Below are 16,877 nucleotides of genomic sequence, written 5' to 3' on the forward strand. Positions count from 1 at the left end.
ACATTCAATTCTATTATTCTCAACTCAAGCTGATCTCTGTCAACACTGGACCAAATATACAGTCATGAATTTACTACACTCATTTAGCATCACTGAAACCTGTCTAATCCAGACCTCCTTCCCTCCCGATTCCGGACTCAAATTATGGGACGAAAGACCCGTTTATTATGTAACTTACTCTCACATCCCGGATTAACTTTTCAGGCAACTACCTCGCACATCCGGTAAGCAGTTCTTATTAACAAACAATATGATTACAATGTAATATGATGCTGAGAATAAACTCGGCGCAGCAGCAACTTTCCTCATTCTGCAGGGTACATAAAGTGGATTGTTTGTTGTTTAACGCCGCACAAAGTGGACTATTTGTTTGTTGTCAAATGCCATACTCGGCAAAATTCCAGTTGTATGAAGGTGATCTGTAAATAATTGTGTCTGGACCAGACAATCCAGTGAATGACATCAGTAGCATCAATCTACGCAATTTTGATACGATGACATACATCACCCAAGTCAGCAAGCCTGATTGTCAGATCTCAATAGTCACCTCTTACAACAAGCATTGGTTGCTGAAGATCAGTTCTAACCAGATCATCACAGGGATAAAGTGGATTGAATAAAGTTGTACAGGTTGAGATCATATTTTAAATTCCATTCATGTAACTTTCAAACAGCTTAAACAGGTACATTAGATAAATAAATAATTTTTTTGTCACAAACATACTTTTGCTTTTGAAAGGATCAGGAATTGTCAAATAACGAATATTCAAAGGAGATAGTTAAATCTTCCAAGTTTTGTATCACGAGTTATCATAATCTTTTGCACGTTTATGCATGCAATGTTACCGGCAAATTGAGATAGCCATGTCACTGTACCAGCCAATGCTATTGCTTGGATTTGCAGTCTATAATATGATGAGATGAGAAAACCAGTCTGTAAATGTAGCTTGGATTCAAATCACTGCCATCATCTACAATGTAGATATGTCAGCTGGACCCCGTACACACATATTGTTTATATTGTGGCGTCAGCCTCTCTCCAAGGCATATCTTTCAGGTGTTAATGTACATGTACACACATCTTCAAAACTGACTGTTCACTTCACATGCAATACCAAGGGACATAACTCTTTGCTAGAATAAGACTTCTGTCAAATCTGGACTGGTGACTCAAACTGGACATAAATCCCAGTCTCGTTCAGCGTAGACTGATTCCACTAAACAATCTGTTCAGTGTGTTTTTCATGCCATCACTTGTGGTAACATTTATTCCAGTGATTTAATTGATAAACATGCTTGTAATGGATTGTAACTGATTGGGGTTTGAAATTAAGCATGAAAAGTCAAGGAGTCACAATCTTAATGCTAAAAACTGAAGATTTAAGGAGTTTCCAGATTCAAACATTACAGCAGCACAGCTCTACAACCCAGGACCCCCATTAATTTCAAATACTGCACACACGTTACCAAAATGTTACCATGGTTACTCATCAATGAGACTATTTAAATGAACACTGGAAACAATACTGGTGAGGTGAAATGGGGTTTAACGTCGTGTCCAAGATTATTGCCATTATATAGCGATATGCATGTACGTGTGTGTGTTTGTGTGGCTGCTTGTACTAGTCCGGACTGATGCTGATTTATAGTGCTAGCTCACTGAGATACCATGCCGCAGTTTAACATGAATACCCCACTCAGACACAGTATACTGACTCCGAGCCGACCAGTACTTGTTTTAGCCCCTTAATGCCGAGTGCCAGACGGGGTAACAACAAGTACCATCTTTTAACATCTTTTGGTATGACGCGGCCGGGGATCAAACCCTGGACCTTCCTCTCTCCGGGCGGACGCTCTACCAAAGGACCACGGAGGCGGTTGGAAACAATACTGAGAAGCAGTTGTACACCGGAGCAACTTACACTGGTGCGTTGTGGGAAGTACCAGAGTATGACCCCAGCCACAGTCCCCAGGGCGACGCCCACCACAGCCTCCAGGGGGCCCTTCAGCAGCGTCCACGCCAAGTTACCTGGGGGTAAACAGAACAGGGAAAGGCTGGTGAATACTCGGGATGAGTCGCATTGAAAATAGGATCCTGTTTAAGGAATACATATTACACATGAAGAATGTCAATGAGTTGTTGATAACATTTGAACAGTTCTAATGTGTTGGTAAGAAATCAAATCTGGACCAGACAAACCACTGACCCATTACATTGACAGTGATCCCTTGAAAAGATGGGACACAATTAGCCACATCACTCTGTAACCATGGTAACCATCAACTGCCACTTCTCGTTGGTTTTACCCAGTGGGGATTCTTGGGCAAAAATAAAAATTAGTCCCCAGTAACCTACGACAGTTGAAATAGGTGACATGATTGATTGAGAGGTGAGAGTGCTCATTATATCAATCAGTGCATTTTCGATTAAGATTCAATTATTTACAGACATGAACATTGCTGCATTACTGCCAAGTGTTAAAAAACAAAAAACAACCTCGATGGAAATTGGGACAAGCACAAGAACATGAGGACTTATTCAGCATGTTCAGCCTGGAATCCCCTCAGGTGTGATGAGGTGAGTGGGTGAATGGTCAAGTTTGGGTCTGACGAACCTGTGACGGAGAGCACAGAGATGAGGCTACATACTAACATCTCTAGACATGGTATGTACCTTGTGAGAAGGCAATGCCCAGCACAACACCGAAGCCAGTGATGGCCAACACATCATCCACACTGGCTGCTGCGATGACGAGAGTGGGGATGCCTTTGTCTACCCCATACCCATCTTCCTGCAGAGACAGCAGGCAGGGGACCACCACGGCCGGGGACACTGCTGCGATCACAAACCTGCAACACACATTACACTCTTTACCTGCAACAGATGGTACACACCATATCATAGTCTCTCATACAGATTTCTCTGTTTAGAGTTGCATCCCTTAGTTGTGCCAGGAACCTATGGTTTGAATCCTGGTTCGCCCTTTTCATGTTTTTAGCTGACTCAGCACCATACCTGTGTCCATGGGTTTCAACAAGGTGGAAAACATCTGAAAACTTCGTCACAGGCTTCCCTCCCACACCAAGCTGACACACCATGATGTAAATGAAGGTGAAATGGAGTTTAACGCAGCGTCCAAGATTATTGCACTTATATAGCGACGTGCATGCACGTGTGTGTGTGTGGCTGCTTGTTCTAGTCCGGACTGATGCTGATTTATAGTGCTAGCTCACTGAGATACCATGCCGCAGTTTAACATGAATACCCCACTCAGACACAGTATACTGACTCCGAGCCGACCAGTACTTGTTTTAGCCCCTTAATGCCGAGCACCGGACAGGGTAACAACAAGTACCATATTTTAACGTCTTGTGGTATGACGAGGCCGGGAATCGAACCCCGGACCTTTCGCTCTCCGGGCGGACGTTCTACCACAAGACCACGGAGGCGGTCACACCATGATGTAACTGAAATACTGTTCAAAGCTGTGTTAAATCAACTCACATACTCACTCCCTCTCATACACGCAGAAACAAAACTATCGGAAAAATCCAAAGCAAGTCTTCAATTCATCGGCAAGTCAAGAAGAGTCTGGAATTCTCTGGGCTCCTTTCTATTTCATATCAAAAAGACAATTAAATGTCAGTCTGACTTTATCTGGCAAACATGACTGACTAGTACAGCACGGAAACAATTTCCACAATGATTCTGATACAGATATTAATCAACTGTTACCCCAACAACTGGAAACGTACCATATTAACAACCTTTTACAACTAGAGTTACCTCCCTTAACTGTTTGCCATCTACGAACACAAGAACACTAAGTTGACCTACTTGGTGATGATGGGCACGGACCCGACTTTCATTTTGCGATTTACTGCAATGCAATAATGACTCATTTATTGCGATACACACCACAATATATTGCATGAATTGTTTTATTAGTAATTTGTTAGGAATCTATATAAAAATAACCCAACTTCTTGGTTTCACTTTTTTCAATCACAGCAAATCAGTTCCAAGTTTTGAAATTTCATAATCTCCGTTTTGACTCGTCACTTATTTTAACTTCGCCAACAAGATGAAATATGTATTTACCCCAGCATGAAGCCCATTCCCCTGTATTTACCCGCACATGAAGCCCATTCCCCTGTATTTACCCGAGCATAAAGCCAATTCCCCTGTATTTACCCGCACATGAAGCCCATTCCCCTTTATTTACCCGAGCATAAAGCCCATTTCCCTGTATTTACCCGAGCATAAAGCCCATTCCCCTGTATTTACCCGCACATGAAGCCCATTTCCCTGTATTTACCCGAGCATGAAGCCCATTCCCCTTTACCCGCACATGAAGCCAATTTCCCTGTATTTACCTGCACATGAAGCCAATTCCCCTGTATTTACCCGCACATGAAACCCATTCCCCTGTATTTACCCAAGCATGAAGCCCCACTCCCAGGGGAAGCCGAGCAGGAGATGTGCTGCAACTGCATCGGCTGTGGTCTCCATGAGGCATGGTGAGAAGGCCAGTCTGACGACTACAAAGGACAGCTTCCGGAGAGCAGACGGGTCCAGTCCAAGACCAGCTCGCAGAAGGATGATGCCAAGAGCTATATTCCTGGAACAAAACCCCATAACGGTAACACCTCCTGGAAAAACATTGAACTATGTAAATAGCAGCTTGTTGAAACTGTACTGAATGATAAGAAATTGTCAATGGCCAGTTCGCTGCTAATCAAAAATTATTTTCTTTTCACTATCAACCCATTTTACAATACAAGAATATTGTCTAGTTTTACATAGCCATAAACAGGAATCTGATAAAAACATATACACTCCCTAAATATCAACATACAATTTTTCATTTCTTTCAAACAGGTATGTAGCCAGTTGCTACAACAACAGACAACCTGACCATGGCGTCAGCTTCCTTGACTTTCATTCAGGTGAGCTAACAAAGTCATGTCTGTAATCTCCAAAGACGTTGGTGGTTTGATCCCGGACACATCATACCAAAATATGTATGGTACTTGTTGTCATCCTACCTGGCACTTGGCATTAAGGGGCTAAGACAAGGACTGGTCAGCTCAGAGTCAGTATACTATGTCTGAGTGGGGTTATTATGTTAACTGTGGCATGGTATCTCACAGGGCTAGCAGTATAAAATTGACATTAGTTTGGACAAGTTCAATCAGCCCCACACACACATACACAAGCATGCACATGGCTATATAAATGCAATGATCTTGGGTGCAACGTTAAACTCCATTTCGACTAAAACCCACCATAAAACCAGCGTTAGTCCAAACTAGTACAGTGAGTGAGTGAGTGAGTATGGTTTTACGCCACTTTTAGCAATATTCCAGCAATATCACAGCAGGGGGACACCAGAAATGGGCTTAACACATTGTACCCATGTCGGGAATCGAACCCAGGTCTTCTACGTGACGAGCAAATGCTTTAACCACTAGGCTTCCCAACCGCCCCCTAAACTAGTACAAGCAGCCCCACACACACATACACAAGCATGCACATGGCTATATAAATGCAATGATCTTGGGTGCAACGTTAAACTCCATTTCGTCTAACCCCACTATAAAATTGACATTAGTCTGGACTAGTACAAGCAGCCACACACACACACATACACAAGCATGCACATGGCTATATAAATGCAATTATCTTGAGCTGTGACGTTAAACCCCATTTCACCATCCCACCAAACCTTAATCTTTAATTCATTACATTCCTTAGCCAACTTTTGCTACCAATTATCAAATTTGGCTATTATTAGAACAGTTTTTTACTCCTCCCACAAAACAACAGTGGGTCCCCGTATCGATTCAGGATTAGAATTGGTCCCTTGCAAACTAAGCTGGTCACAAGAAGCAACTTAATGGATCTGTGGGCCGGGTGTCAATTGGTTGATTTATACCCCCATACTGTCTGGTCCAGACCTGAATATGTACAGGCCACCATCGCATTGCCGGTACATTGCTCAGTGCAGCTTACAACAACAAACAAACAAACAAACAACAGCGTGTGACGTCATACCGGGCTCCTGAGGACCAGGCACGGTGTATATCGGTGGAGATGGCTATCTGGGGAACATTTCGTAATAACCCTCCAACAAGCAGCATGCCTGGAAGAGATAGGGCACATCATATCCCAATTGTTACAGTGGACAGCATACAATAGACTCTGCTTGAGCAGATTTCTTATGATTATGGAACTTTGGTCACATGTATTTACACATAAAGGATAGCTACGTGATAAATCACAAAGAACAATGAAGAACGAAATGTGGCTATCTCACGATAAGACATCATGACGTCATTTCTGGAGATTCAAACAGTTGCTCGCAACTTGATGACTTGATGACATCGTATATTGGACGTTATTTTTGAGAGGGGAGTGTCTAGTGAGTTGTTCACCATTGATGGAGCTGAGCAACACTGATAAACGCGATGGCCGAACGATCGCATCCGAAAGCAGGAGAGATCTGACAATCAGTAATGGGAGAAAAGGTACAGGTGAGCAATATTCAGCAATATTCCAGCAATATCTCGGCAGGGGATACCAGAAATGGGCTTCACACATTGTACCCATGTTGAGAATTGATCCCGGGTCTTCGGCCTGCCGAGCGATCGCTTTAACCACTAGGCTACCTGACAACCCCAAAGGTACAGGTAGTCGACATGAGGATTGTGAGAATATACAAGAAATATCCACCTGTGCATTAAATGAACTTGTCCTACAACGCCAATGTTGGATTCTATTGAGGGAGTCATCATTATGAAGATATGGGTAAATATTTGTAAAGCTTGTACATTTTATCATCATCCTTAGAGAGGTTGTTAATAATGTTGATATCTCATCTAAGAAATAAACGACTCATGGTCGTCGTTTATCGTACAATAAAAAACTGTGCCCCTCATGTTTTTTTCTCCCTGTAGCGTTTGATGGTACGATAAACAACTCCAGCTCGTCGTTTATTTCTTAAATAAAACAACAACATGACTGTCACTGATTGAAATAGGACATTTTATTTATTATTGTACCTTTATTTATTATCGTACCTTTATTTATTATCGTACCTTTATTTATTATTGTACCTTTATTTATTATTATACTTTTATTTATTATTGTACCTTTATTTATTATTAGACCTTTATTTATTATTGTACCACAAAAAATAAAAGGATCAGCATGTTTTTCATTTCTCATTGAAACTGCCTCGACAGTCTGTAAACTTCTTCCTGTCTAGTAAGCTAATCTTAACACAATAATCTACTAAAAATAACGCCAAAAGGATCATGCTAACTAACTCAAAACAGACTGCAGGTATGCATGACAATAATGATATTCCACGAATACATCCTCATTAACACTGACACCCAACACATAATCTGAAACTTACCTAGCAATGGTGGAAGCGGCAGGAAAGGGATGATGTTTTTAACCAGTGACACCAAATATCCACCAAACCAACAGGTGACAAACAACACCAGCAACGCAAACAGGTTGCCCCCCGGGAGTGCCTCCGCCCCGGTCAGGGAGATCAAAACAGCGAGCCAGATTCCGAACATGAACAACAGCACCAGAAAGCCTCCTACTTTCCCATGGGGTGGACACATAAAAAAATATTTCACTCTCTGACCAAGGGTGGCATTTTCTGGCAATGGGTTGTAGTGTGTTTGAATGGGTTTGAATGTCCTGTGGCAACATGTCCGGAGAGCAAGGCACTTCTTTGGTTGTTCTGACTTTGGGAGCTCTTCACTAATTTCAACCTCCACCTCTCCATCTTGATCCATGGTTGCTGAGCCTTCCGAAAACATGTCACGTTTTGACAGCTTAGCCGAGCTGTTAGAGTAGCTCTGCATAGCTAGGCCGTCTGCTTCCCTGGCTTTGTCCGTCTGCCCCTCTGACATGGCTGCTGACCCAGTGATTCAGTCACCTGGCAACACAAAGTATGTTACTTTTGTTAACCAGCATAAATTTTCTGACATAGGCAAAAGTAGAGAGGGTTTTAATTTGTGTGAATTTTCAGATACTATTATTCAAATATTTAGATCTTCACCTAAGGCAGCTGTTGTTCATTGCCTTGATAGACATATAACTCTAACATATCTTAGCCATATATTACAGCAATGTAACAAATATGATAAAAGCCATTCTCATGTTTGTTTGTTTGTTTGTTGTTGTTTAACGCCGCACTCAGCAATATTCCAGCTGTATGACGGCGGTCTGTAAATAATCAAATCTGGACCAGACAATCCAGTGACTGACATCATGAGCATCGATCTAGGCAATTGGGATATGATTACATGCATCGTACGACAAGCATAGTCGCCTCTTATGGCAAATACGGGTTGCTGAAGACCTATTTTAACCCGGAATCTTCACAGGACCATTCTCAAGTACAGTGACAGTTTTAGAATTGAGTGAATACCTAGTGTACAATTACTTCAGATTGGTGTTAATAACCAATGACTTTCGGTTATCTGGAAATGTTAAATGGAAATAAAGGCACAAATTATGCAGGTCTTAGACGTTCTTGAATCTTGAACCCAGTTGCATGGATATAGTGTTGACACACCAAGACCACAATCAGGGTCAATCGGAGATTTGAACCCACAGCCACCAGATCAACAGTGATAACGGACCAGTCAAAAAGTTGCTTTAGACTAAAAAAAACGAGAAAAGTTTATAAAGTTTCAGATAAAAAACCTTCAGGGCTGTAAAAAATGAGCAGGGCTCACTAATCTCCCCGACTTCAACTCCAACATATTTCTAAGTTCAAAACATGTAAAAATTCATTTATTTTTTCAGAAAATACATATATCACAATCAAACTTTGCACTGCATCTCTCCTATTAGTATAGAAAGTGTTTCTTAAATTTGAAAAGAATCCATGTAGTAGTTCTCAAGTTATAGGTTGCACAAGTGTTTAAGTAAAAACATTCAAAGTAAAAAAATATAAATACTGGTAGATCTATGTTTTCAGGAAACCCAAATAATGAAATCAATCTTTGCACTGCACCTCTCCTAGTGGTATTGAAAGTGTTGACCAAGTTTGAATCAATGTAGTAATTTTCAAGTTACAGGTCACACACAAAAATGTCCTTGGAAGAACAGATGGACAGACAGACAGAATTCTTTGGTATAACTTTATACCCCCACCCTTTTAGGTTGTGGGTATTTTTAAAGATGTTTATCGAACATTGAACTGTTGCACTGCTCCCTAAGGGTCAGAACCACAGGGCATCTTCTCAGAAACCAGGTCGTGGGTATTATTAAAGATGTCTATCTAACATTGAACTGTTGCAATACTCCCTAAGGTTCAGAACCACCAAGCATCTTCTCCTCAGAAACCACTGAACCAGTGAAGTGTGTGAAGTTTCAGCTTCATTGGTCCAATTGTTTCAGAGGAGATACTGCAGGCTGCGAGACAAACAGGCCATGACATAAGCTCAGTTGGCTTTCAGTCAGGTGATAAAAGTTATAATATGCTGAACAATTTCTTTTAGAACTTTGGACGAAATCGAACAATTAATTAACTGTAGCCTAACACAACCGATGCACATACTATCTCATGGAGTAAATGAACTGATATAAACATGATTCATGTTATCACAACTTTTAATTTTTTCAAAATCCTGTCACTTACAACAAACCAATGAAAGACAATACAATCAAGTATGAATAAATTAACACCAATTTGAACAGTATGCCAGTCATAATACAATGTGTCAGCTTAATGTGGGAGGAAAGCCTGAAGTGATGCAGGTCTGACGTTTACCACTTTGGTGAAACCCACAAGCACAGATATGGTCCTGACACACAGACCTGGTGCTGACACACAGACCTAGAAACATTATCAGGGCGAACCAGGAATCTAACACACGATGACATTCTTGGAAACCAAGTCAAAAGTGCCACATGTTGCCAGTCTGGGATCCTAAAATGTTTTACCTGGGCCTGAACTGGACCTGAACTGGACCTGAACTGGACCTGAACTGGACAACAGGTAGACCCAGGTAAATCCACATTTAGGATAATGATTTGTTTGTTTGTTTGTTTGTTGTTTAATGCCAACTCAGCAATATTCCAGCTCTATGATGGCAGCCTGTAAATAATCAAGTCAGACATCCAGTCATTGATATAAGCAACGTCCCACATCATCAGGGTACCATGACAAATAATCAACCACGGAACCCCCACAGGTGCCCTGATAGGGAAGAATTGTGTACACACAGCACTACACTGTGTTCACTTGGTTTGGTTCATCAGTACACTCCTCAGGATCATAAAACACTGTCTGCATTAACTACACATGTCGGGCAGGGCGTTACTGTTGATGACAGGTAACATACACCTGTATGCGGAAGTTCTGGGCTGACAGGTTACTGGTAACGTCTAACCTGAGGAAGGCTCAAGATGCCAGGTAACCCAGCCACAGGCTGTCCACTCAGGTCCACCCGATGTGCAGATAAATATTCCTGTCCCCCCAGGCTTTTGTTACAGATGGCAAAGTGATTATTCAGTCGTTACATCACTATAGTGTTGTTACATCACAAGGAATATGCTGATTTTGTTGCATGTGAAATATCCTTCATAAATTCTAAACCCCTACAAATATTTTCAAAGGAAATAATACACAAAAATATGAGTAAGAAATATGATTTTAACAAGACAAAAAATGAGCAGGGCTTTGGCTCCAACATATTTCTAAGTTCAAAACATGAAAAAAAGCCACATTTTCTCAGATAATCCACCTCTCGAAATCAAACATTGCACTAGACCTCTCCTATTGGTATAGAAACTGTATCCCCAATTGGAAAAGAATCCATGAAGTAGTTTTCAAGTAATAAAGGTCGCACAAATGTTGATGTAAAAACAATTCTAAAATGTTCTCGGAAGGACGGACGGAAGGAATTCCTTGGTATAACTATATACCCCGCCCTTTCAGGTTGGGGATATAACAATGGAAATATTATCAATCTAGACTACTCAGAGTGAATGTGTATGGATGCTAAACAGACAAGCCACTGTTACACAACATATATTTATACTTACATTACCCATATAACCAACTACTGATAATGTTGACCTCGGGAGTTGACCTACCTCAGTGTTAGTGTTGAGATAACACAGCACAACACACTACTTGGGGAAATACGAGTGTTATACCTGGCTTGCTAGGACATGCAGCCCTCTAAACTCTCTTTCACCTATATACAGGCAACTGAAGTTGATTTGCTTTTATAATAATCAGCAGAGAAATTTCAGTGTCACAACTCATATCATTCCTTGGTATCCAAAGTGACTTCCAGCCTGGCAGAAACAAGATGGCTGTGACATAAGTAAACATCTAAACACGTATAATGACATCACCAGGTAAACACAGATAGCAAAAGGGTTTGGCCTTCAAAAACGTTTCAGCTTCAAATATAAAAAAATAATTTGGGATTGGTAATATTTCTTTTCCATGATGTTTTTTGTGAGTTTTGATATTCATTCTGAACTAGTTGATATTAACGTATATTACGGGGTAATAGCCGACCTGGGATAGAGTGCCCCAAGTTGACTCTTGAAATCACTACTTAAATTATATGCCTTCGAGAAAGGAAAGAACGGGAGAATTATGTTTGCAAGAAAAGTAAATGCCATTATTAAAGCAAATTTGTATTTACTTCCAATTCTTTCAAATGTCAGTGCTTGAGGTTTCTGATAGTTTTGTAGATAGAATCATATTTCTTTGAAACTTTAACTATAATCTGATAATTCAGCATACATAATCAATGCTCAACAACAAATTTGCCTGAGCGTTATTATCGACAGTGTTTACATTTTGACACTTTCTCACAAAACATGAATTAAAAAGTAAGGATTATTAGTTGTATTAAAGGTCTGTAATCCTTAATGGATAACATAACCCTCTATATACTGGCACATACTCACATACACCGGTATATACTGGCATATACTCACATACATCGGTATATACTGGCACATACATCGGTATATACTGGCACATACATCGGTATATACTGGCACATACATCGGTATATACTGGCACATACTCACATACACCGGTATATACTGGCATATACTCACATACACCGGTATATACTGGCACATACACACATACACCGGTATATACTGGCACATACTCACATACACCGGTATATACTGGCACATACTCACATACACCGGTATATACTGGCACATACTCACATACACCGGTATGTACTGGCACATACTCACATACTCTGGTATATACTGGCACATACTCACATACACCGGTATATACAGACATATACTCACATACACTGGTATATACTGGCACATACTCACATACACCAGTATATACTGGCACATACTCACATACTCTGGTATATACTGGCACATACTCACATACTCTGGTATATACTGGCACATACTCACAGACACCGGTATATACTGGCACATACTCACATACTCTGGTATATACTGGCACATACTCACATACACCGGTATATACTGGCACATACTCACATTCTCTGGTATATACTGGCAAATACTCACATACTCTGGTATATACTGGCACATACTCACATACACCGGTATATACTGGCACATACTCACATACACCGGTATATACTGGCACATACTCACATACACCGGTATATACTGGCACATACTCACATACACCGGTATATACAGACATATACTCACATACACCGGTATATACTGGCACATACTCACATACACTGGCACATACTCACATACACTGGTATATACTGGCACATACACACATACATCGGTATATACTGGCACATACTCACATACACCGGTATATACTGGCACATACTCACATACACCGGTATATACTGGCACATACTCACATACACCGGTATATACTGGCACATACTCACATACACTGGTATATACTGGCACATACTCACATACACTGGTATATACTGGCACATACTCACATACACCGGTATATACTGGCACATACTCACATACACTGGTATATACTGGCACATACTCACATACACTGGTATATACTGGCACATACTCACATACACCGGTATATACTGGCACATACTCACATGCACCTGTATATACTGACACATGCACCGGTATATACTGACACATACACTAGTATATACTGACATACTCACATGCACCGGTATATACTGAGACATACACCGGTATATACTGACATACTCACATGCACTGGTATATACTGAGACATACACTGGTATATAGCGACACATGCTCACAAACACTGTCCTGGAAGGTCTACTTACAATCACACAACATGCAGGGATGTGATGACAGGAAGGAAGAAGTCTGCCTGTGATAAAGTCATGGCTTGAATGATGCCCTGCCCTGGAGCGCTTAGCTGCTCTCGTTTCTCTGGTTCTGAATACTATTTGAAAAACCTATCTTTGCATATGCGCATATTTATCATCTTGGAATTATAAGAGAAATACATATCTCATATCGCTTTGTCCTTTCTTTCAAAAATGAAAAAAATTGGTATGATCTTTCCTTTGTTTGTTGTTTAACGCCGCACTTGGCAATATTCAAATTGGTATGAATATGGTACAGAAAACTTTAAATGTTGCTCCAATAAAGTCTTCATGAATCAGTAGTGCAAGACGGTGCACTGTAACTAACAACTCTAATCAATCACCATCTATAATTGATCAGTGATTGATTGATTAGCATACGATGCAAGGATCCATATAAAGTGGCTCTGATTAATTAGCTGATCAGCAGCGCTTCTGTCCATACATTCTTAAACAGTTTCATAATTTGTAATCTGGATGGATATGAAAATGAACGCCTTGAAAACTTGATAAGGGGAAAACACAAACAATTACAAACAGAATATACAAGTAATGGTTGGTCAGTAGAGACAGTGGTTTAAAGAACCTTGTGATCCATGAAGATCCGGGGTGGAATAGGGCTTCAGCAACCCATTCTTGAGGTAAAAGTCAATTATGCTTGTCATAAGCGATGACTTATAACGGGATCGGGTGGTCAGGCTCACTGACTTGGTTGATGCATGTCATCGTATTCCAATTGCGTTGATTGATGCTCATGATGTTCAGCACTGGATTGTCTGGTCCAGACTCCATTATTTCCAGACCGCCGTCATATAGCTGGAATATTGCTGAGTGCGGCATGAAACAGCGAAGAAACATTATATAACGTAGTGTCTGTTGAGACAGCTGATTATACACTGAACATGTGAGTGAGCTGGGATTAACACTACTTAGGGTGGTATTATGTCATAGCATTTCAACAACTGCAGGGGATTGATGTTCTTCACTCTCAAGCCAATGGCTGGTTGGTTGGGAAGAAGAGGCGGGACAAATGATTGCATAAATAATTATGCAAAATACAAGCAATTGTTTCTTGACAATGATTGATCTGTTGAGACAGGAGACCATATAGCCCATGACTGTTCAGCTAAGACAGACAACTATATTTCCATAATCATTTATTGATCACTTGGGATCAACAGTTATATGACAAATGACAGATGGATTGAAACAATCACCTAGATAACTAACAATCAATTGCTCAGGCAAAGTAGAGAAAGGTTTATGGATAACAACTTCTTTAACAAAACTTTGGTCTACTTCCGTGAACTTCTAAGAAATGCCTTTCAAACATAACCAATGATTGATCAGGGATACACAATTATATAACCAGTGATTGATCAGTCAGAACAGTTGATGATCGCTTAAGATAGTCAATCATGTTACAATGATTGTTTGATTCAGGTAAACAATCATGAATTGTCTTATACAACCAATGAATGATCAGTGGGGATAGTTTATAATAAATTATTGATCAGTGGGGACATTCGATAACTTAACCAATGAATGATCAGTGGGAATAGTTTATAATCAATTATTGATCAGAGGGGACATCCGATGATTGATCAGTGGAGATAGTTGATAACCAATGATTGATCAGTGGGGATAGTTGATAACCAATGAATGATCAGTGGGGATAGTTGATAACCAATGATCGATCAGTGGGGATAGTTGATAACCAATGAATGAGCAGTGAGGATAGTTGATAACCAATGATTGTTCCGTGGAGATAGTTGATAACCAATGATTGATCAGTGGGGATAGTTGATAACCAATGAATGATCAGTGGGGATAGTTGATAACCAATGAATGATCAGTGGAGATAGTTGATTACCAATGATTGATCAGTGGGGACAGTTGATAACCAATGAATGAGCAGTGAGGATAGTTGATAACCAATGAATGATCAGTGGAGATAGTTGATAACCAATGATTGATCAGTGGGGATAGTTGATAACCAATGAATGATCAGTGGGGATAGTTGATAACCAATGAATGATCAGTGGAGATAGTTGATTACCAATGATTGATCAGTGGGGACAGTTGATAACCAATGAATGAGCAGTGAGGATAGTTGATAACCAATGAATGATCAGTGGAGATAGTTGATAACCAATGATTGATCAGTGGGGATAGTTGATAACCAATGAATGATCAGTGGGGATAGTTGATAACCAATGAATGATCAGTGGAGATAGTTGATAACCAATGATTGATCAGTGGGGACAGTTGATAACCAATGAATGATCAGTGGGGATAGTTGTTAACCAATGAATGAGCAGTGGGGATAGTTGATAACAATCACTGACTGGTGGGGGCCCAAGACTTCCCAGTATGCCCGACCTGATGACTCTCCTGGTGCTGATGTCACAACATGATGCCGAGCAGCACCGCCTGCATCTCCCACTCACCAGGCATCTGTGGGGAGACAATCAGGCCCAATGTTACTGATGCCTACAAACGGTTTCTCATTGTAAGAAAACAACTCACTCAATTGTTTTTCTATAGAACCCTTTTTTGTGCAAGTAATTAATATTATTATAATGGTAAAATGATAGAACAAATAGTACATGTTACAATGTCACTGACCAAAAGAGAAAAATTACATCGGAAAAAAATGCTGTGTTGAAATGTCCTAAATAGGGAATTGGAGTAATTTGCACTCCGGCAGTTCACTTAATACTCTCAATGTATACAGTCAACAATAAAGACATTCAGTGTGTTTAGTGCAATTTGGCATTCCAGGGTAAGTTACAGAACATTTCAAGAGGAAACCAGAGATATGTTTCTCAATTAATTTCATCAGAGTTATTCATATAAGGATTTACATTTCAGGAAAATAAATTACTATGATCAGTTAACTGTCAAATGAAATGAAATCAGTTTTCAATCAAAATATCCTGCTGTGTTGAATGTCAAATACTGAATATAAATTTGTCACGTAAAAAATAAAAATCTGTTGTTTCTTAAAATATTGAATATGAAATTGGTATGTAAATGGATTTAAATAGAAGAATGCAGAAATAATGCTGAAGAAAACCAAACTAGCATTTGGTTCTAAAAGGATGGATGCAATCGTATTGAATACTGTAAGTACACACATGAACACATTTTCGTTATTTCCAAATTTTAATATAAAAAAGTCAGTAAATAATGATATGCAGTAGATGTATATTAAGGTGAGTTGTACACAATTTCTTAAAATTCCTATCTGACAGAGTAAAAACAATGCATAGATCTAGTTGAAATACACAAGTTCAACAAAAGTTGATTAAACCGCAAAGGTTATTATTGTGAAGATATCAACCATCTGTTGGACCAGATGCATTTGTTAACTTGTAACACCAAACACATTTTATACAAATAGGATTCAACCTGAAGGATATCGGACATCTCAAGCAAGTCTAGACTGGGCATTTTGTAATATGGGTATTGTCAAAATTGACCTGAGACATATTATAGTTTCATTAATTCTGCAGGCTCATACA

The 16,877-nt window shown here is 39.9% G+C and overlaps 1 protein-coding gene across 12 annotated transcripts in view; it reads right to left on the minus strand.

Moving 5' to 3' along the window:
* The window catches only part of LOC124142732 (sodium/hydrogen exchanger 9B2-like), a 43,350-nt gene that overhangs the window by 25,289 nt on the left and 1,184 nt on the right, over nt 1-16,877 (minus strand). For 5 of the 12 annotated variants that reach the window (XR_007222508.1, XM_046511354.2, XM_046511356.2 and 2 more), the window contains exons 2-7: nt 15,733-15,807; nt 7,425-7,961; nt 6,059-6,146; nt 4,440-4,622; nt 2,675-2,850; nt 1,923-2,029 (exon numbers count right to left, since the gene is read on the minus strand). Coding sequence is in view for 11 of the 12 variants with exons in the window: in XM_046511354.2 (XP_046367310.2) it covers nt 1,923-2,029; nt 2,675-2,850; nt 4,440-4,622; nt 6,059-6,146; nt 7,425-7,935 (1,065 nt within the window). In the remaining variant the exon portion in view is untranslated. Of the gene's footprint in view, nt 1-1,922; nt 2,030-2,674; nt 2,851-4,439; nt 4,623-6,058; nt 6,147-7,424; nt 7,962-11,083; nt 11,338-13,226; nt 13,249-15,698; nt 15,808-16,877 lie in introns of those variants that run through there. The other 7 variants (XM_046511359.2, XM_048400740.1, XM_046511355.2 and 4 more) reach the window with 6 other exon arrangements.

Source organism: Haliotis rufescens, unplaced genomic scaffold (genome assembly GCF_023055435.1).
Source record: "Haliotis rufescens isolate VD_foot unplaced genomic scaffold, xgHalRufe1.0.p SCAF_20, whole genome shotgun sequence".
Classification (NCBI taxonomy): domain Eukaryota; kingdom Metazoa; phylum Mollusca; class Gastropoda; order Lepetellida; family Haliotidae; genus Haliotis; species Haliotis rufescens.